The following is a 22,902-nucleotide window of genomic DNA, read 5'->3' as shown; positions in this document are numbered from 1 at the left end:
ACATGGAAGCACTGGGGAGAGTGATACATATACACACACATGGAAGCACTGGGGAGAGTGATACACACACACATGGAAGCAATGGGGAGAGTGATACATACACACACATGGAAGCACTGGGGAGAGTGATACACACACACACACATGGAAGCACTGGGGAGAGTGATACACACACACACACATGGAAGCACTGGGGAGAGTGATACACACACACACATGGAAGCAATGGGGAGAGTGATACATACACACACATGGAAGCACTGGGGAGAGTGATACATACACACACATGGAAGCACTGGGGAGAGTGATACACACACACACATGGAAGCACTGGGGAGAGTGATACACACACACACACACACACACATGGAAGCAATGGGGAGAGTGATACATACACACACATGGAAGCACTGGGGAGAGTGACACACACACACACACACACACACACACACACACACACACACATGGAAGCACTGGGGAGAGTGATACACACACACACACATGGAAGCAATGGGGAGAGTGATACATACACACACATGGAAGCACTGGGGAGAGTGATACACACACACACACACACACACACATGGAAGCACTGGGAAGAGTGATACACACACACACATGGAAGCACTGGGAAGAGTGATACATACACACACATGGAAGCACTGGGGAGAGTGATACATATACACACATGGAAGCACTGGGGAGAGTGATACATACACACACATGGAAGCACTGGGGAGAGTGATACATACACACACATGGAAGCACTGGGGAGAGTGATACATACACACACATGGAAGCACTGGGAAGAGTGATACATACACACACATGGAAGCACTGGGGAGAGTGATACATACACACACATGGAAGCACTGGGGAGAGTGATACACACACACACATGGAAGCAATGGGGAGAGTGATACATACACACACATGGAAGCAATGGGGAGAGTGATACATATACACACACATGGAAGCACTGGGGAGAGTGATACATATACACACACATGGAAGCACTGGGGAGAGTGATACATATACACACACATGGAAGCAATGGGGAGAGTGATACATACACGCACATGGAAGCAATGGAGAGAGTGATACATATACACACATGGAAGCACTGGGGAGAGTGATACATACACACACATGGAAGCACTGGAGATACAGCGCAGGTGGGCGGATCCATCATCCTGCTGCACCTGCCGCCGGTGTCCTAACTCCCAACCACTGCATCAGCCAGGAAGCCTGACCCGGAGTACAGCAGCTGCTGTACAGCCGAACCTGCCCGCCTGACCAAACCTGCCCTGGCCGTGTCCACCTGACCCAGTGCTGCGCCGCCGCTGCTCTCCCTGTCACCGCTGGAACTAGTGCTGCTGCACCCCCTCTACCCACCAGTCCGGGCGCTGTGCTGCTCTGCACTGTACTCACCAGCCCGGGCGCTGTGCTGCACCCACCACTGTGCCACCTGACACTGGAGCTACACACAGGTACTGCTTTCCCTCTATAACTAAGTTCTGGATGTATATGATGTGTGTAAATAAGAGCTGCTGTGTATAGGTCTGTGTGATATGTATACAATCACTTCTATGATTTGTTGCTGATTTGTGTGTATTATACTCAGTCTGTGTTTATTATTGCTAGGACACTGATGAAGATGAATGTTTTGTCTAAAGTTTTTATTTTATAATATATAGATTAAAAATCTGAGATACTGCTAGAGGGTATTGCATGGGTCCTATTCCTGGTGCCCTGTAACATTATACTGTTTTACCATGTAAAGTTCTATATGGGACATATAAATGGGATTTGGGAAATATAAATCCGTGTCCATACATAGCATCAATTCCAATGGTTCTTAATCCCGATCCTTATCTCCCCAACCAGTTCGTGTTTTCCACGTCACCCAGCAGGTACACAGGTGCACTCATTACTCACTGATACATTTTAAAAGATCCACAGGTGAAGCAAATGATTTCACTTGGGATCCTGTGAGGAACCCTGGAAAACATGAACTGTTTGGCAGGGCTGTGACTAGAGGTGTGCAAATCAGGGCTGCCGCACAGGGCTCTGTGGGTGTTTCCGTCACCACTCCATTGCTGTTGCTCCTACCATGTGTACAGCTGCTCAAAGTAGGGATGGACATTGTATTGCGATTTTTCACTACCATCGATGTTTTTGTTTCGATGGTAGTATTTTTACAATTCAATTACGGCATTCCGATGTTTGCAGTCATCGAATGGTAAACATTCAATGCTGTTCAGATGGTCCCGCCCACCAGCCATCAATGTTGCAGTGCTTCCGCGCATGCGTGGCCAGGCTGAAGATGTTTGCGCAAAAAAGGGTGTAATAATTTACACTGAAAAACCAGGTTGATTTTGCCATGTGATTATTAAAAAAAATAGGAAAACTTTAGCGGGTCCTGGTTATCAATATCATTCAGTGTGCACAATATCGGTCGCCCGCGGTTGCGGCCGATAGAGTTAACTAGATCGACATCTGCCAGATGGGCTGGTATGTATAGGGCTTTAGCCATTGTAATTTACACTGTCTAACTGACTAGTTCTGGACTATCCTATTAGCCGTCGCTTATTGGGGATTTAATTTCACCTGCCGCAAGCGGGAAAAACTAATTCCCCAATAGGTAACATATTTTTCCCCAACAAGCTGCCACAGAAACAAATAGGTCAGCAGCATTTATAGATCGTATGTGTTTCCATGTGAAAACAAGTAATTGGTTGCACCAAAAAATGACTGTAATTGTGTAGCCGATAATGGTGAGTTATTGTGGTTGATTTGCAAGACTGAAAATTCGCAGCCATTGCGAGTCCACCAGATGCCTCCCTGCGAATGCCTTTATGCATGCCCCCACCTCGCACGCTGCGTTCGTACGCATGCGCTGCAAATGGATGCTTAACATAAACATCCATTCGCAGGCTGTGGGGGAACACCCACATCATTCGGTGGTTGCTGACCATTGAATAATATGGAAGGTACCACGCACCTCTTCGGTTACTCTGAGGTAACCTTAGATGTGCGTGGGCATTCAGAAGGAAGTGGGCGGGCAGCTGACATCCAGTGATGATCCACATCACCAGGTGATTGGGTGATCCCATGGGCGCAACTATCCACCCCATGCCTCCGTTCGCAATGTTGGGTGCGTGCACCCGCCAAATAGTTTGTTCGCCGTGGCTTCACGCACCTGGCGTATGCACATGCGCAGAACTTTGGCTGCGCATACGCCAAATATCTGTCCCTGTGCGAACAGACCAGAATACCCCCCAATGACCATTGCGATCAAAGCCTGTTTATTTTATGCAACAAAAGACCGCAGTTGATAGGACACACCCATAGCTGACAAGCTTCGTTGAATGATTCATGTGAATTCCAACTCTGTTTTGAAGGACAGTGGAGTTAGCCATGGACAAAATGTAGGGGCTTGTGTATCAGCTTGTGGGGACAATGGCTTCACTTATAGGCCTGTATTCAATGCTCCCGATTCACCGTTTCTATCGGTGAACCGGGCTGTTTTCACTCCTAGCGGTGAATCTTTTTCACTGAAAATCTGATTCACCCTATTCAATGTTCACTGTTCGCCGAAAGCGAACAGTGAATGGCGGCCAGTTCTCCGTTTCATGCTCGCCGCAAGTCGCTGTTGTTTTCTAGTGGGATTTTCACTTACATTCGCCATGGGTGTATTCAATGTTAGGATAGCGAATTGCTTTCAGCGTGATTTTCACTGTGTAGCAGTCGCCATCTTTTTAAGGTGAACTGGAATGTTATCTTTTAAAATAAAGTTTATTTATTTTATTTTTTTTGGTGTAAAAAAATCAGTAATTTATTTCTGTGAAGGGAGTATGCCGAGTCCCTGCGGCGTTGAATAGGGCGACATGGAGGGCTGGCAGCGAATGCTCCAGCCCTCCGGAACGCGGCGAATGTGCAGCGAATCCGAAACAGGATTCGCTGCACAAGCCGAAAATCGGCATTGAATACTGCCCAGAGTATCTCTGCTATATATAGCAACAAAAACAATTGATGACACAGAGATGTAAAGGTTAATATATTCCTCCGTACACACATCAGCCTTTGTACTGAGAGATGTAGTTACGCACAGATCGCTCAGCACACATGGCTGCACCAGTGATGTGTGCTGAGCGATCTGTCATGGCCAGTGGCTCAATTGAGAGAACACAGGTGATGACTACAGATGTAGCGCCTATCATTCTTGCAGTGGCCGGTGGTAGATTGCCATCCGCCAGAAGGAGACGTGTGCACACCCCCTACTACGGAGCTCCCCACTGGTCCCTGCCGCCCGATCCCACCTCCCCGCTCACCCCCCCCTAACCCTGCCCGTCTCCTTGAAGTGGAGACAGGCAGGGTTCGCATCCCCCGCCGAAAGGAAACTGGGAATGCGTGTGCGTGTGTGTTGGAGTGCCAATTTGCCAGAGGGGGAGGTTCTGGCGAGCCCCATCTGTAGATTGAAGCCCCATACACCCTAGACGATATTGTTGTCCATATTGCTCAGACATTGCTTTCTAAGCAATATTGTAGACAATATCGCCTAATGTGTACACTCCCTGTGTACACTCGCTAACGACCCCCTCCCTTGTCCAGCATGTCTGGGCAAGAGGTTATCATAAACCATGTCTGCGGCTGCCCCCGCTGCGTCCCCTACCGTCACTCACCTCAGAGGTGGCATCGGGAAGTGTGTATGCACTTGCTGATGCCTGCCCCCGCCAGGTCCCCAATGCCACCAAAACGCTGTCCTCCTGCATGTGATGTATCGCATGTGACACTGTTCCCCGCCGCCAGGAGGGGGTCCGAGTCAGAGGTCGAACGTGTAGCAAGTCTGACCTCAGATGCGTTACGCACAGGACGGCATATCGGATGGGATGGGATGTCTGACACATGCATTTTGTGCCAGTTTCACCCTATTTCTTGGCCCGATCCTTCAGAATTGGGTGATATCGGTGCAAATCGCAAAGTGTATGGGGGCCTTTAGAACAACAGATAATTTTTCAAGTTGAAACAGATTCTAGTAAATATTCTCGACTTATCCTCTCCAGCGTTGGCTTCCTAAAAGGTATTTTCACCTTATTGAGGTCACCCAGCAGGTGCACTCGTTATTCACTGACATTTTTAAAAGATCCACACTTGGGATTCTGTGTGGAGACCTGGAAAATGTGAATTTTTGGGGGTACTTGTGAACTGAGGTTGAAATACCACTGCCTCAAGGGCAGATTTAGCAAATCTTGGTGAGAGAAACTACCAACCAATCAGCTCCTGTCATTTGTCAAACACGCACTGTATAATGACAGCTAGGAGATGCTTAGATGTAGGGTGGCCAATCCCGGGATCGGGATCGGCGGGATCCTGGGATTTGGCCCCAAAATGACCGGGATTTCAATCCCGGGATTGGAGTATCCAATCCCGGGATTTCGGGATTAGACGACGCATGCGCAGTCTAATGCCGGGCAGCGTCTGAGCTGCCCGGCTATCCCCGTCCCGGCGTGTGGCCTGCGCAGCGTGATTAGGTCACAGGTCACGCTGCGCAGGCAGTAGCACTACACCCCCACCGTCGGATCTGCTAGCCGCCGGGCCTCCCCCAGTTGCCTGCCTCTTCACCGAAGCCGCCTGCTTCCCTCGCTTGGCACTCACCAAAAGTAAGTGTGTGGCCCCGGCACCTGCTTGCCGCCAGGCCACCCGCATCACGCACCGCTGCCACCTGCCCCCTTCCCCAAGAGTCAGTTAGTGTGGCACAGGGGCATTTTTTTTTTAGGCATGCCAATCCCGGGATCCCGGGAATCCCGGGATTGAGCATTTTTCAATCCCGATTCCCGGGATTGAAAAAATGCCCCGGGATTGGCATCCCTACTTAGATGGTACTTTATCTCTCTCCAATTTATCTCTTGCCCGGCTGTTGAAATACTGACGCCAGAATCCAGACCACCGCAATGCCGACAAGGGGGGGCCGTGGATCACCCCCCCCCCCTTGTGGGCTCGCTGCGCTCGGCATACTATTTTATTCCCCCTCTATGGGTGCCATGGACCCATAGAGGGACAAAATGCCTGCATTGCGGCGGTCGGTATTCCGGCGCCGGGATTTTGACCGCATCCCTTTCAGAGGGCTCTTTTTTTTTTCTCGGGGCACTTTCACACTGAGCCGCAACCCGTATTAAAACGACAGTAACCCAGGTTGAAACAGGGTCATTCCGCATCAAAAATGAAATGTCCACCACCCATCTCTGATTTTTACTATTATTTTTTTAGTTAATAGAGGATGTCAAAGCGTTCTTAGCATTTTGGAAAGTGTCAGCGCTTGCTTTTGTATTCCTAATTGACTTTTTGGTAAACTGACCTCTATCTTGACCCTGAATTTGAGTATTTCTGGAATAACCAGAGTTGCTAGAATATCCCTTTAAACAGGGACATAGGAATTGCACATAATCTTTGCCTGAAACACCTTTCAATCTGCTGCTGGGTCATTTTCAGGTGGGCCGAATAAAGCTCAGAAAGTCGGGATTCCAACAGCCAGTATACCGTCACCGAATCCCGTTGGGATCCCGACTGACAGGGGCTGTTCTCCCTCATGGAGGTCCACGACCCCCATAGAGCGAGAATAGAACCTGTGGTGATCGTGTCCGCAAGGGGCTTTTCTGCCATCGCCCTACTGTCGAAATCCCGACTGTCGGAGCGTCATACCACACCCGTTGAGGTCAACTATTTGTGCCAAATATATGACTGTCAACAATAAGTTTCTAAAATATCGATTTTTTTCAATTTATTTCATTATTTACTAATCGCGGCATCTTTATCAGCTTTATTAGAAGTATCGCGGGTGTTTATTAGGGAATCGCCAGGATATTTGGACCCCTTAGACAGGCATGTCCAAACTATGGCCCTCCAGCTGTTGTGAAACTACAAGTCCCATCATGCCTTGACACAGTCTTGCTATTAGGGAATGCTAAAAGTATGGCAAGGCATGCTGGGATGTGTAGTTTCACAACAGCTGGAGGGCCACAGTTTTACTTTATTTTATCTGCCTCACGTTTTGTATTACACCATTAAAACGCTAGGCTAAATCGACATTAGACCCCCACATTTTTTGTCGGTGCTTAACAAAGGCATATATTACTGCCACAAAAAAATCAGCATGGTACCTTATTTTAGAGTAGGAAAAAAAAATCACCCAGTTGACCTTTGAATACTGTTGTACCGCATACATAATCAACAAAAAAAAACATGACATTTAAAAAACGTCAGTAATTTCCCCTTGTTTAAGAGCTCTATCTTGCTTTCAAAGAGCATTTTCCACACACTCAATTTGTATTGTATAAAGGCCCTATACAATAGGCCAGGCATGTCCAAAGTCAGGCCTGGGGGCCAATTGCAGCCCGTGCTTTCATTTCAAGCGGCCCGCAGCCTCCAGCGGGCAGAGCATCAGACGTGGGAAGCACAGGACACTAAAGGTGGGGCCCCGGCGAGCGCGCCTTTACCTTGCTGTCTGCTGCAGTGAGGAGGTGCCGGCCGCCACAGTCAGATGTGTTTGGCGTCTTACCCCTGCTGCAGAGTGGGGGACATACAGTGAATGGAGGCAGTGATGGCCATTCAGAGAAGGGGGAGCAGGGGCAGGCTGGGGGACATACAGTGAATGGGGTCAGAGTGGGGTACATAGTGAATGGGGGTCATACAGTGAATGGGAGTCATACAGTGAAGGAGGGTCAGGCTTGGGGTGAATGGGAGTCATACAGTGAAGGAGGGTCAGGCTTGGGGACATACAGTGAATGGGGGCAGGGTGGGGAACATACAGTGAATGGGGTACATACAGTGAAGGACGGGCAGGCTGGGGGACATAGAGTGAATGGAGGTAGAGTGGGGGACCATTCTGATGTGATTAATGATTCAAAGAATGTCAGGCTGATTGGTCGGCCCCCACACATTTACACTTCACCAAATCTGGCTCTTGTCACTAAAAGTTTGGACACCCCGCCCTGCATTAGGCTGACTTGTCTAGTGCGATAGAATCAGGTTGATCGGGGGTGGAGCCGACACCACAGACACTCCTTGAAAACATCTGGGCACATCTGCATTTTCTATTACACTCCCAGAAAAAGGTGGAGGATGGCGATGGAGGACGGCGACAAGGCGGTGGGGACCTGGGGGGAGCTCCGGTTGAAGGGGATGCGCGTGTGTCTCGTGTGCGTGTATCCCCTGGCGAATCTACCGCCAGGCCCTGCCTGAGTGAGAGAGGCTCCATCTGTAAGTGTGCTTTGTTTTTCCTTTCCAGACCAAACCATTCGGATTCTTCAGGACTTCATTTTCTGTTTATGCTCTATGAAATTTCCATTTGGCATTAGACACTAGGAGATCTTGAACTACACCTCTAGATCTGGTTCCTCCTGTTTCTCCTTTCTGGGAGGAATGCCCTGCATAATTGGAATGTCTTTAGCTTGTACTGCCATAAGTTGTATTTTTGTTATGTCAACATCATCCTGTGCAGGTGTGGAGGAGTGGCCTTCAGTGGTTTTTTAATGTATGTGTTAAAGAATATTATAGCTACTGAGATTACAGAAATGTAATGAAGAATTTCTCTCATACCACCATTGTAGCAGGAATGGCCATCTATGGTTGACATTGATGGCAAAAGTGCAAAGGCCATCGATAGTGTAGTACTATTCAATGGATGACCATCGATGTTTTTACATATTGATGGTCATCCATTTTCTTTGATTAGTCTGTGGGCCGACCACTCAGACATTTTTCCGTATGAAAGCAGGGATATGGCGAGCAGCAGACATCTGGCTATATCAGCTGTCCACCCCCACACGTGCATCATGGCCGCAGAACGCCCGGACCTCACGCCATGTTCGTATGTGTTAGGCATTCGCACATGCGCAAAAACCAACCATCGGCTGTCCGTCCGCACTCGGAGCCATCCGACTCAATCAGAATAAGGGCCACAGGCTTGACTTCTTTAGTCAGCAGCGACCCTAGTGATTTCTGAAGTTCTTTCACTTGAATCGCAGCCCATTTTTTTTTATATCCTAAAACCTCTCATTGTACCTGTTTGCATGACTAGGAGTTATTTGCAAGTCTGCTACCCCACTGTGTCGCTCAAACCTGAATTGTTAGGGGTATTTCAGGACCGAGTTTGGGGACCACTGCTTTATGTTACTCCCAGTCCCACCGAACTGTGTCTCCCCAGCCAACCCCAGCCCACACTTACCTACCTATTGCATGCCGCGGTTGCTTCCATTTTCCATTTTCATGGACGGCTCCTCTGCTATGATGTCACATGCTCTGCGCCAGCGAAAACTTTATTGTGCCACCTGCATGCTGGGCTCCCTCTCATTGAATGGCACTAGTCTCCTGCAATTGCCAAAGGGTCCAAGGCTCCTAAAAATTTAGTACCTGGTACAAGTGGCTCCACCAGGGAGGAGCTCCTGGAACTGTGCAATTCCACGCATTGCTATTTTGGAAGATACTGGGTGTTTAGTCGCAAGATCCAGCATTCTCCAACTTAAGTTTGTCGCTGCAATACTATTTGTGCTGTGCTCGGGCACATGCCAGCATTGCGGACCTATTTTTGTTGGATTCCTTCTCGTACGCATGGAGGGCTGTGAACGGAAACCCCCCCGTCAGCCATAGCAGCACACTATATTGAATAGGTCTGGGAGCTGCTTCCTGGTGCTATACAAATCATCTACATTGCTCAGTATATACGGATGATTGCGCGCCCCTGCAGTCGCTAGTGGAGGGCGCTAGGTTTGCTATGCTGCACATTAAACGTAGCGATATAGCTAGTGTACTTTTGTATGCTTTTGAAGGATAAAACAGGATTGTTCTTATTTATATTTACTAAGATGGGAATTCTATTGAAGATGGGATGTTGGGCTACCAATCAGATTATACCTTTTTATCTTCTAGAAGGTGCTAGATAAGAAGTAGATTCTGATTGGTTGTTAAGGGAAACATCCCAACTTCAATAGAACTCCCATGTTAGTAAATAAACCTCATAATCTGGGCTCAAGAGCATTCATGTTGAAATAAAATGCCTGTCACTCCATTGTGTACCCAGCTTTAGGATCAGGCTACGGGAGGAGGGGGTTAGGATCAGGCTACAGGAGGAGGGGGTTAGGATCAGGCTATGGGAGGAGGGGGTTAGGATCAGGCTATGGGAGGAGGGGGTTAGGGTTAGGCTACAGGAGGAGGGGGTTAGGGTGAGGCCAGCTGGAGGAGAGGGTTATATTGAGGCTACAGTAGGCGGGGGTTAGGCTACGGGAGGAGAGGGTTAGATTTGAGGCTACGGGAGGAGAGGGTAACTGTTAGGCTAGGGGTGGAGAGGGTCACAGTTAGGCTACAGGAGGAGAGGGTAACGGTTAGGCTAGGGGTGGAGAGGGTAACGGTTAGGCTAGGGGTGGAGAGGGTAACGGGTTAGGCTAGGGGTGGAGAGGGTAACGGTTAGGCTAGGGGTGGAGAGGGTAACGGTTAGGCTAGGGGTGTAAAGGGTAACGGTTAGGCTAGGGGTGGAGAGGGTAACGGTTAGGCTAGGGGTGGAGAGGGTAACGGTTAGGCTAGGGGTGGAGAGGGTAACGGTTAGGCTAGGGGTGGAGAGGGTAACGGTTAGGCTAGGGGTGGAGAGGGTAACGGTTAGGCTAGGGGTGGAGAGGGTAACGGTTAGGCTAGGGGTGGAGAGGGTAACGGTTAGGCTAGGGGTGGAGATGGTAACGGTTAGGCTAGGGGTGGAGATGGTAACGGTTAGGCTAGGTATGGAGAGGGTAACGGTTAGGCTAGGTATGGAGAGTGTAACGGTTAGGCTACAGAAGGAGAGGGTTAGATTGAGGCTACGGTAGGAGAGGGTTACGGTTAGGCTACAGAAGGAGAGAATTAGGGTATGACTACGGGAAGAAGTATGTATCACATCAAATTTATTTTGTCATCAAATTTTGTATTTTGCACACAAACATAAAGCTAAAAAAAAGTCTGATTTTCTTTTTAATACATTCTGACAAATCTATGTTTATGGGACTAGTATTGTGGGGCTTTTAGAGCTACCTGTTTTTACATGTGCGTGATACATAGATATTACCTCTCCGTATAATCCTGCGTTCTAGTGAATGCCACCCTTTATTACGCACACAAAATGAGTTCCATTTTAATTGTTTCTTATCTGAGGGTCATTACTGCCTTTTAAAACTTCCGTATATTGTGTAAATGTAAATGTTTTGACAACATAACATTTGCTACTGTGGGAAATGTCCGCGCTGTGGTCGGTCGTATTCACTTATCTGCAAGTTTTGTCAACAAAGCACAAGACTTGTTTTTACAATTTATTGCAGTTTATGGTTGTTGAAGTGTCAGATTCTCTCCCCAGCCTGAATATGAGAAGCGGGTACTTCCAGTTTGTTCTTAAACTGGTCACTAAAGAATGAATCGTTTGCACAGTAAAGAGGTTGTGTCATAACACAAGGTTTATGAGTTTAGGAACTGTACATTTCTGAGAATTCAACAGTAACCCGGGAGACAGCTGTCATAATGAAGGGATAATGCTCATTAAGGTTCCGTTGGAACCTTGCGAGATGTGCAACTACTCACATTGGATCTGACTCTGAGATGTATGCGATGGTTGATTGTCTGATTGCGCCTTCATCATGGTCGCACTGCGCTCATGCCAATCGATACTGCTCTCAATATCGTGATTTCTGAACGATATTGTTCACAATATTGTCTAGTGCGAACACTCAATTTTGTCAATGCTGCCGCACATCAATAATCACCTCCTCCCTCGTTCTGCATGTTCAGATGAGGGTGGTCCTTGTTAACGATGGCCATGCTGCAGCTGCAGCATGGCCATCGCTTCCCCAGCCATAGGGTTACTCAAGAGAGTTGTTTATGGAACAATGTGCGACTGCCGCTGTGTATTTGCTAGGACTTGCAATGCTGTCCGTTGGAATTATAATAATGCGGTGGCAGCATTAGCATATTTGTGCACATCCGCTGCGAAAAGGATTGCAGCTTGGAGGGAGTTTTTTTTTAAATAGGCGCACGCCACTAGAGGGCGCCTAACATGGAGCAGTTCAATTGTGCTGTCGGCAACATTACACAAATTAATGCATTAGTGTACATTTCTCCTATTGAGGGTATTTACGGGAGGAAAACTTAGCTGGTTTTTTGGTCACACCTCTGTGATTCAGTAACGAGCAAGGTTTCCTTTCTGGGTAATAACCCACATTATATTAGTTCAGAAGGTTCCAATTAAACAGCTAATTGCATGCCCCCTATGGATCTGTAAATGTTCTGCATTTTGGCTGATCATGAGAAATATAACCCATGTTTGTCATTACAGCTACAGTTTCCATTGTATAGAACTGAAATAAAGGTGAAATAGAAAACCTTAATGACATACATGTACCGTAGTAAAAGGAATATAAAATTGTTTGTCTATGGTTGGCGGACAGCGCAAAAACAGTTATTCTTGCATTTGTGTGATGTTTACTTGCCTTACTTGGAATGTTGCTGGCTGAAATGGTATTAGGAACCCCGAAGCTGCATTTTGGCTGATGCTTGCCGTTTAATATATATATATATATTATATTATATTATATTATATTATATTATATTATATCCCGCTCGAAGCAAAAGCTTTTAAATCTAGTCTGCTACCTTCTGTGTTTGTGCATGTAATTTCACTCTTGCCAGCAGATGGCAGTGTTTTGGATACTCATGGACACTAGATAGATAGATAGATAGATATATATATATACTCCTCACCTCTATGAGGTGAAGCACCACCACTAACCACTAGGGGCCACTCAACTGACCAAATTACTCCTTTGTGAAAGCAATTTTTGCAGGGACACTGATCTGTTTCAAAATAGCTGGATATGGAGAGAGGGAGCTGGGAAGACAGAGATTGGAGGTAGGAGCAGATAGGGACTGGTGGTGAGGTGGAGAGTTTGTGGGCTAAGTGAAAGTACATTGCAGAAGCCGTCATTGAGGGGCTTTATATATCATACCAGCCTCATATAAAGACATAGAGTTGAGCATGTTCAAATATTTACTCAGTAAAAAAAAGATGGGGGGGGGAAGCATACAACTTATGTTGGGGACCCCACTATAACTCTTCCTTCCACCATAACAATAACATGGGAAGTGTGTGGTGGATACAGGCTGCACCGCCATTTGATTTGTTCCAACAAGACCTCACAGTCAGATATGTTAAAGGACACATTTTGTCTAAGATGTATAGAATCCATTCTAACAGCCACCCAGGATTTGGTGGTCTCGCCACCTCGGGAAGCTTTGTAAATAAAGTCTGAAATCTTATTCATCCTCCACCCCTACTGCTCTCACCATCTCAGTCACCAAACTCACTGTAGTTCCTAAACGTGATATGGTCCCATTTGGTTTCTGTTACTTAAATCAGGACAGTTGGCAGATAGATTAGTTCTGTCTGATGAATATTAGTCACGCCTAAGGTATATTGGTCATGATGTATTTAAGGGCAGGACTTGGCGTGCTCCTCTGTGTGTGGGTGACGGGTGTCCACCAGAGGAGATGATTCATTGTTTAATAGTTTTGACGGAGGCGGAGAAAATTACTTCTATTAGCAAAGACATGTGACGTGTGTCCTTTTGATGTTGTCACATGGGTGAATTTGTAAAGTGCACAGGTTTTTCTAGTTTAGTGTAGAAAATTATCAGGTTGAGTTGAAATAAAGTGAAGAGAGGAATAGAAACAACCAATCCGCTCCATTTAAAATAAAAAAATCCTGAAAAATGAGAGTTAGCAACAAATTGAGTTTTAACTTTATTTAGTATAAAGATAGAAGCAGAAGAGGTGTGGCCAGTGCATGGGTGGAGTCAGTGTCCTGTGGACCTATACACCCCCCTACGTGATCATCCCCGAATTTCTCCCTAATTACATAAAAGTAGAAGTATTGCGTAACTTTGCAGGGAAAGTAATAATATTACTTAAATAAATATTACTTATAAATTAATAATTTATCTATACAATAAAATACACAATTAAATGACAAAAAAAAAGGTACTTGTGTAGTTTGGCGGCGCCCATCTCATCGCATACCATAAGGCATACGAGGGTATGCGATGGGCCGCGATATCGCGTGATATTGTACAATGCCATACAATTTTAAAATTGTATGACCTTGTATATGGCATACAATGCCATACAATCCGATGCGATTAAACATTGTATAAGCACCCTAATGGGTGCTTACAATGTTAAATGCACCCCCCCGCCACCCCCCCCCACTATAAACGTGAACCTGAAGCGTGGCGAGCGCAGCGGTACGCGTCCTCCGACCTTTTCATACCCCCACTATACACGTCGGCGTGGAGTTGAGAATAGAAAGTGTGGCGAGCGCAGCGAGCCACCGAGCCCGAAGCGTGGCGAGGGGACGCGGATACCTGTGAAGGCCGCGAGGGGACTCCGATACCTGTGAAGGTATCCGCGCCCGCTCGCCACGCTGCGCTCGCCACGCTGCGGGTTTGGTGGCATGCTGCGCTCGCCACACTTTCTATTCTCAACTCCACGCTGACGTGGAAAGTGGGGGTATGAAAAGGTCGGAGGACGCGTACCGCCGCCCCTCGCGGGCTCGCCACGCTTCGGGTTCACGTTTATAGTGGGGGGGGGGGGGGCGTGCGGGTGCATTTAACATTGTAAGCACCCTTTAGGGTGCTTATATAATCTTTCATCGTATAGGGGCAAAAATCGCGTCGCATCGCATGCCATCGCGTGCATGGCATGCGATGCGATTAAAACATTGCGCGATGGAAATCGGGGGCGCCGCCAAAATACACAAGTACCAAAAAAAAGAAAGAAGGGTGTTTGGCACTCACCCACTGAGAAATGTAATGGGAGGATCACCCAACGGGGTTCAAGTTTCATACCATTGGGTCTGGTGCATTCAATGATAAATTTGGGATTGTCTTAAGATTGGTAAAGTGGTAATCCGCTTGCCCATGTGTCAAAATGGGGAAAAACATTTTTTTTCCTTATTAAACAATTCTTCCAACCAATCTATCTGAAAAATAAAATTACGTTTCTCCCTGTAGAATTAAAAATGAGTGCGGGTTAGGGTATCCACTCTTGTAAAATGTTCTTCTTGCCCGCAGGAGATATGGCAAGCAATAACTTTCTAAAGCCCAGCGTTCGTCCCTGCCCCTCGGAAATGTTCTGAAAGCCTGCTAAGCCTACTCGATTGCCGGGTATGGTTAAAGACCGGTGTACGCTGAGTGTCATATCACTAAACTAATACAAGTCTCATTTTAAGATCCAAGTTTTCCCGTTGAATGAAGAGGTACTGGGTGTGGCAGTTATTCGGTTTGGTTCTTGTGCTGATAATATATATCAAATATAAATGTGGAAAACATTGTTGGATGATCGCAATTCTTGTATTTCTTGCAGGTGAAGATGAACAGACTTAAGCGCTATTTCACAAGGGCGCTCCACCGGATTCAGAAGGGTCCTGGTTACACCTACAAGGAGCTGCTCGTCTGGTTCTGCAATAACACCAACACACATGGCCCGAAACGTATTGTCTCTGAAGGGCCGAAGAAGAGAGTTATGTGGTTCCTTTTGACCCTGTTTTTTGCATCTCTTGTGTTCTGGCAGTGGGGTGTTGTCATACAAACCTACCTCTCGTATGGCGTCAGTGTGTCTCTCTCTATAGGCTTCAACACCGTGGTGTTCCCAGCAGTAACCGTCTGCAATGCCAACCCCTATAAGTGAGTATGGCGGACGAGAGAGCCCCAGAGTATTGTGTGGCCACATGCTGGACCGAAGTAGTTATAGAAATGTGGGAAATGGTTTAATTGAGACTCACATTTAGGGGGTGATTCTGAATGAACCGGTCCCCGGCTGCTGTGTGCGAGCGGCTGCAGCGATTGCATTTAGAATTCCAGCTGTTGGGCGTGTGGTGGCTGGTTGGGGGATTCGCCCATAGGAACACCCAGCGTTTCATGGGCATTCCCATGAAAACGCTGGGCCAGAGAGGTGTCTCAGATCTGCAAGCGCTAGAGAAATTATTCGGTGGTCGCTGTCCATCAAATAATTTCTCCCCAGCACCCAAGGCTTATGCAAATCATCCATTCGTGGTATACGAAGGCGAGCGGGCGGCGTCAGCCAGAGTAAGGGCTTTAGGGGCAGATTTATTAAGCTTGGAGAAGAGATAAACTGGAGATAAAGCGGAGAAAAGGTAAAAGGAGATAAAGCACCAGCCAATCAGCTGTTTTTGAAAGACAGTTGGGAGCTGATTGGCTGGTGCTTTATCTCCTTTTACCTTTTCTCCGCTTATCTCCAGTTTATCTCTTCTCCAAGTTTAATAAATCTGCTCCCTACTCATTGATACAAAAAACATTTTGTATCCCAATTGCACACTGAGCGAGACATAACTACATAATAATCAAGATCTCTATACTATCTGATTATTATGTGTATATTTCACACTCAGTGTGCAATTGGGATACAAAATGTTTTTTCCTAACCAGAATTACCCCTTCCTTTTGGCACCTGAGTGACCTCACAATCTGATTGAGCAGCTTGCCAACAAATGTGTTGTGTCATTGATACAAAATATGGTCCCTTTGTTGTACAGGTTGACCACCGATTTTCCGACACCTGATGGTCCGGCAGCTCTATTAATCCGTACACATCAGGTGCCAGCAGGAATTAAGGCCGCAGGGAAAGTTAGACTGTGGGTTGTATCTGATAGGCTGAGGGAGGCTGTGGTAGGGCTTAGTTAGTCCAAGGGGTAGAGTTAAGCTGCGGACGGTTTAGATGCCGCTGTACTTACCAGTGACGTGTGGTGGTGGCTGTGAACGGAAAGGCACTGTCACAGCCACCACCGCATCACACCGCAACCCCCCACCCCTCCCCTCCTGGCTGCCGCCCCCTGCCGCAAACCTCCGTCTCCCCCCCCCCCCCCACTGCCCCCCCCCCCCCCCCCCCCCCCGAAAAAAAAAAGGTAACTCACTGGGCAGGGGAGAGGGGAGCAGCAGCCACACAGGCAGGGAACCGGGACTAGGGAGCTGGCACAGGTCACTGCATGGGGAGCAGGGGAGAAGGGAGAAAATGCGGCACTGCCAGAGGCTTACATGACAGGGGCTGCTGTGATTGGACAGCAGCTGGATCTGCTGTCCAATCACAGCAGCCCCTGTCAATTAGGCACTTCTAGAAGTGCCGCTTTTAGTGTTATTTTTAATTTTTTAATGAGCTTTTTAGCCCACTGCTTAGCCCTGCCTCAACCCCGCCCCCCGCTTCGTCCCCTTGCAGTTCTGTGTGGGAGGCACGCTTGTCGGTGCCTCCCAAACTAGAATAAATCATTCAAACCAGTAAAATAATATAAAGAAAATACTATTGACACAGAATATGTGTCATAGGTATATTCTTTGTATTATTTTAAAACAAATTGACAGGGGAAGCACTGCCTCCCCTGCCTACCCTGACTGCACGTCCCTGGTACTTACCAGCAATAATACGGCAAGATGGATAATCTGGAAAAACTGTGGTCAACCTGTATTTGGAAATAGATGCTGAGTCCTTACTGTGGCACATACACTATGGGTACTGGGTGCATTAGACACTCCCCCCCCCCCCCCCCCAAGTAGGATTTGCAGATCATCGGAAGTATAATCTGATTCCATAGTCACCTTGGGACTCTTTTTCTTGGTGGAGGGTTATATTAAATAGTAACCAACCTCTTCATAATACCCCTACCGTTCAGACTGTCCCTGCCAAAGGAGGAGCCCACATTCTGATAATCATCTCTGTGCAGATATTAGTATATTGCTCTGGGGGTGAACCATGTTTCCCACCTAGCACTTCTAGTTCAGGCATTTGCACCCTGGAATGCAGCTCACACGACATTTTGGGACACGGTTACAGGGGTTATGTTGGCGGTCACAGGCAGGGACATCACTCCCAAGGGGACCACTACAGCAGGAGGCAGTGCAGAACAGATTTCCTCCATAGCAACTGGGCAGCAATGACTTATGGGATGTTACCTAGACAGGTAACGCACTCCTGGCTGTGGTCACTTGCCATACGTCTACAAGTGGTTAAGTTATGGTATTTAAATGTGAGACACTGAAGAAGGAAGCTGGTGACGAGGCCTCCCGGCTGAGAGTTAGACACGTGACTATATATCTGAGGCGTAATTTAATGAACCTTTTACAGTTCATTCCCATTATTACGTTTAATTAAGAAATGAAGAACTATTCATTTTATAAGCCAGTCGTCATTAAAGTGCATCATATAATCTTTGGAATCTTTCTATAATTATTGCATTTAAATATATCGTCAACATATTTTACATTACAGCAGACGAGTATCGCACAGTTATAAAATGTTTTAGAATACTTTTTGGGAGCATACTTGGTGTCATTTACTTTTTAAGTTTATTATAGACCAGGGTGGTAGATGTTTATAGATTGAAATCGCAGGATCACCGTCAGCTTGCCGCACTATGAAATACCATAGTCTTCCTCGTAGACACAAATACATCTTTTCTGCAGTGGTTTCTGAAGGATTATCCGCAATGGGAATTACTCACCATTTACTAAACCAAACCAAATCTTCCCAGTACAGTCTGAGTTACTATTATAGGTAAATTATAAAAAAAAATAATTATCCACTTAACTTATTTCTGTACTTAGACATTAATCAGTCGGGATTACAAATGTGTTCTCATACATCTAGCCTCAATACACTACACCCCTATAGATGCCTGGTGTGAATGAGCAGCCGGGTCTTGCATGATTACGCTAGTGCCTGGCATCTTTTTTTTTTATGCAAATGCACCTTAGTCACAAGGAACGACTAGGATGCACTGTACTGACTAGTTTGATGCGTGACACTTGTATATCTGTGTGCGACTGAGTCTGCATATAAAGCACAGCAGAACTTTACATGAAAAAAAGTCTTGCTGCATCTTGGTACTTTGTATGCAGATTCAGAGACTCATTCACATATACCAGTGTGACCTATCAAACTAATCAGCAGAGTCTCCCGGTGCATCCTCATTTACTACAATTAGGGTTAGGCTGCAGAAAGGGAGGTTAGGGTTAGGCTGTGGGTAGAGGGGTTTATTTACTAAGATTGTAGTTATATTGAAGATGGGATGTTGCCCATAAGAACCAATCAAAATCTGCTTGTTTATTTAGCACCTTCTAGAATATAATAGAAACTGATTGGTTGCCAATAGCAACATCCCATCTCCAATCGAACTGCCACCTTAGTAAATAACCCCCTTCTAAGGAGGTTCGCCAGTGATTCACCTGAAACCTCAATGTAACTTTTTATCCTTTTCTGCAATTGGAATCCTGACTCTCAGTGATTTACTGACTGTAAATGTTGCTCAAAGATCCGATCTACTTTATTGCAACGTATTTGTTCTGTATTACAGATACTCCCGCGTAAAGTCTCACTTGGAGGATTTGGATAATCTAGTCGCCACAGCTTTGGATCGGATCCAGGCTTACAGCCAAATGGACTCCAGTGCCGCCGCTTGGAATAGTACTAGCCTGAATATGACCTATGACCCCGGAATGTGGAACAATATGCCCCTAGTTGTCATAGATGAAAACGACCCTAACAATCCAGTAATCTATGACATCTTTGACAGCCAAGATTATACTCAGGGCAATGCCACCTTGGGCAACGAAACGACTTACGCCGAGAGATACAAAATCGCTATTCAGCTGGTAAGCATATCTGAGGAGAATGGTAACGTGTCAATCAACCAACCTCTAACTTGCCATGTTACAGGCTGTGTTTGAAAATGGACAGGTGATGCTTGGTTGTCTTATGAAAGGATTAATCATCCTGCTATTAAGTTTATCTTGTTGGAGGCTTACAGGTTACACATCAGATCTATGATTCATGTTTTGTGGTAAATAGAATTGGTAACTGGAGGGGGAAAAAAACCATGAAACTGTCAATAGTAAAACTTTATTGCAACAACTCGCTGCCGCTCACACTCTGCTACAGCTCACTGCTTCTCACACTCAGTGGCGTCGAGAGGGTGGGGGGGAGTGGGTACTTTTAAACTGGGTCTGCTGTAGAGGCCTGAGTCCAGCTCCCCCCTCCCCTGTTGCAGGGAGCTGGGCAGTGTGGAGAGAGATGACAGGCTGTCGCCGCATCACAGCCTCTCTCCCCTGCTCAGCACACTCTGCTCTCCCTCTGTGTGTCTGAGGGGAGAAGAGGATCCCGCACAAATTACCATTTTTTTTTTCCATAGGGGTGAGGCCCCGCCCCTCCTGGTGGCCACCCCACCCCCCTGCCCGGTGACTACACCCCCACCATTTTACTGGGGCCCGGCTGACCTGTCGGTTCCCCTGCACACACTCTGCTATTTTTAAATATTGTTACCTTGATTTATAACCGTAGCAACAGACTAATTACTTAAGATAAACATATAAAAAACAAAAACTGTGCATACAGTGCAACATAGCACATACTGTATGTTGAAACTGGCCTTTTTTGTTGCAATATACAGTAAGAGTATACTATTGAGGTAGATTTCTTCTGGGCCTCAGGGAAGATGGGGTATACATATGATTACAACTGGAACTTACAAAGAGACTGTCCAAAGTCCCACAAAAGACGTTTCTTAACCCAATTGTTCTTTTCATTTACGGTTTCATTTTATTATTTTGAAGAACACCTGTAATTTGAGTCACTGTAGCGTTACTGTAATATTAGTAGGTTTTATTCATGTCCCGAAAATATTTTAAGCCTGGGTTTTTTTAACGCTTTGTGTTTTATTATGTGAATCAAAGGCGTAATATGAAATAGGGTAATACAAATCAGGGGTGTGGATCAGTTGGTCACCAGCAAGTTAGGTCGACACCATTTGGTAGACATACATTTAGGTCTGTGTCTAGTTTGACATACAGGAAGGTCGACATGCGTCTAGGTCGACATGTCGACATGGTCATTAGGTCGACATGGGGTTTTTCACTGTTTTTTTACCCAAGTGTCGACATGGACACAGGTTAAAGTGCACCGCGTCCCCTCACATGGTTTGCTGCGCTCGCCATGCTTCGGGCACTTTGCCTCGCTGCGCTCGGCACGCTATTTTATTCTCCCACTGCCCCTAGAGGATGGTAGGGCATGAAATACCCTACCATTGATATTTATTATCAATTATAGTCAGTTTTTTTACCCAATTTTCTTATCTCTTTAATAATTATTTCCAATTCCTAGTGCAGGCTTCTCCCACCCAATTCTCTTTCATCCAATATTAGTGGCTGGGACACCAGCTTTCTGGGGGGATATCTAGCACAGACATTGGGCAATATAGAGGTACCTATGTGCTTTCTCTCTTGAGGGCAATAGGTCTTCAACATACTGTATAAACAAGTGATCTAAAATACCCCTGTATCATCAAGAAAAATGAGCTTTAATCTAAGACAGGACCTCCAGGAGGCAAGCCAGAGAAAATTTGGAAGACATTTTCCCAAGTGAGATCCAAAACAGTGATCCACATACGAATTGGGAAAATGATTATTCGAAACTCAAAGTGACTCTACAAAAAAAAACTAGGACCTCATGGGACCTAACAACTTTGGAGAATTATATAAAAAATAAAATCATACCAAGAGGCTTGCGTCCGAGAGTCTTTCCTGCATTCAATCTTATAAGTGAGAATTTGAAAACTGAGTGGGAGAACTCATTGCTCAAATGCTCTATGGAGCTAATGCATATATTGGTGAAACATGACAACTTAGTCTTGGAAGAGTGCGAGGAAGAATTGGAAGAACTGAGTAAAAAACTTGGGAGGACAGCCAGTTTCAAAAATGTTTTGAGAAAAATAAAGATCTTAAAAATTATGAACAAATAATTATCGATCGCAAAATAAATAAATTTGCAAGAGACATGAAAGACTTTTCTTCTGGGCGAATCTTTAAGTGGAATATAAGACCACGAACCCAAGCCGGAACTAGGACGCAGGAACAGTAATCTTCATCTGAACTTGACACCACAGCAGGAGATAGCAGCGACTTCGAAAGAGAACAGCAAGGGGAGAGGTATCAGAGAGTAGGTTCAACATACAACCAGCGTTTTTTTAGAGGACAACCCGGTGGGAAGGTCCAAACAAAAACGAGGAAGAGGAAGACGAGGCGCGGGAGTGTGAGACTCAAGAAATCAGCAGCAATGGGAGTCAACACCACAGCAGCGCTATCCCGTGAGAACTACAGGGAGTCGTTAACCTCAGACATCATCCCCATAACACCGATGGAAGACAACCCACATTCCGAAGGAGACCCAGATAATCAATGCATGCAGGGTTCGGGCATGCATAAATTGAAAGTGATTAATCTCTCATAACACATACTCAATCAAACTCAAACAGATATTCTGGGCAAAGGACTGTCCTTTTCCCCTACACAACATTTTGAAAGATTCAAGTAGGAACGAGATTTGAAGCTGTTCGGCAGGAAATTAATGCTAACTAAAATGTATGATAAAAGTGACACGATGGAGGATCGCCCATCCCCACACCAAGAGATGAGCGAAGAAGAACAAGAAGCTTTATTGGCACTGGAAGAATTAGACTCAGAAACTAGGCCCGACTCGCCAGTGTCAATGGTGAGCATCAGTAGACCACAAGTAAAACCCAAGTCAACTTTCTTTCCCCTAGACACCAGTAGCCCTGAAATTCAGATCTTCATGATGGCAGTTTCTCTTGAATTTGACCACCTTCATTGTATACAACATCGATTCTTCAAGAAATCAAACATCAGTGTACAAGAAAGAGAGGCCATTAGGCAAATACAGGAATGGCAGGACGTACTAGTAAAACCTAGTGATAAAGGCGGCAACCTCGTAATATGGTCTAAAGATAAATATTTGAAGGAAGCTCATCATCAACTAAAT

At 46.1% G+C, this 22,902-nt stretch overlaps 1 protein-coding gene across 1 annotated transcript in view; it reads left to right on the top strand.

Annotated features, from left to right (window-relative positions):
• The first annotated feature begins 1,123 nt into the window (after positions 1-1,123).
• Positions 1,124-22,902, top strand: part of SCNN1B (sodium channel epithelial 1 subunit beta) — a 70,124-nt gene continuing 48,345 nt past the window's right edge. The window contains exons 1-3 of the mRNA XM_083152863.1: positions 1,124-1,490; positions 15,430-15,749; positions 19,427-19,724. Coding sequence (XP_083008989.1) covers positions 15,436-15,749; positions 19,427-19,724 — 612 coding nt within the window. The 5' untranslated portion in view covers positions 1,124-1,490; positions 15,430-15,435. The remainder of the gene's footprint in view (positions 1,491-15,429; positions 15,750-19,426; positions 19,725-22,902) is intronic.

Source organism: Crinia signifera, chromosome 7, assembly GCF_055691185.1.
Source record: "Crinia signifera chromosome 7, ASM5569118v1, whole genome shotgun sequence".
Classification (NCBI taxonomy): Eukaryota; Metazoa; Chordata; class Amphibia; order Anura; family Myobatrachidae; genus Crinia; species Crinia signifera.
Note: the sequence above shows the minus strand (reverse complement) of the source record. Positions and strands in the feature narration are given on the sequence as shown.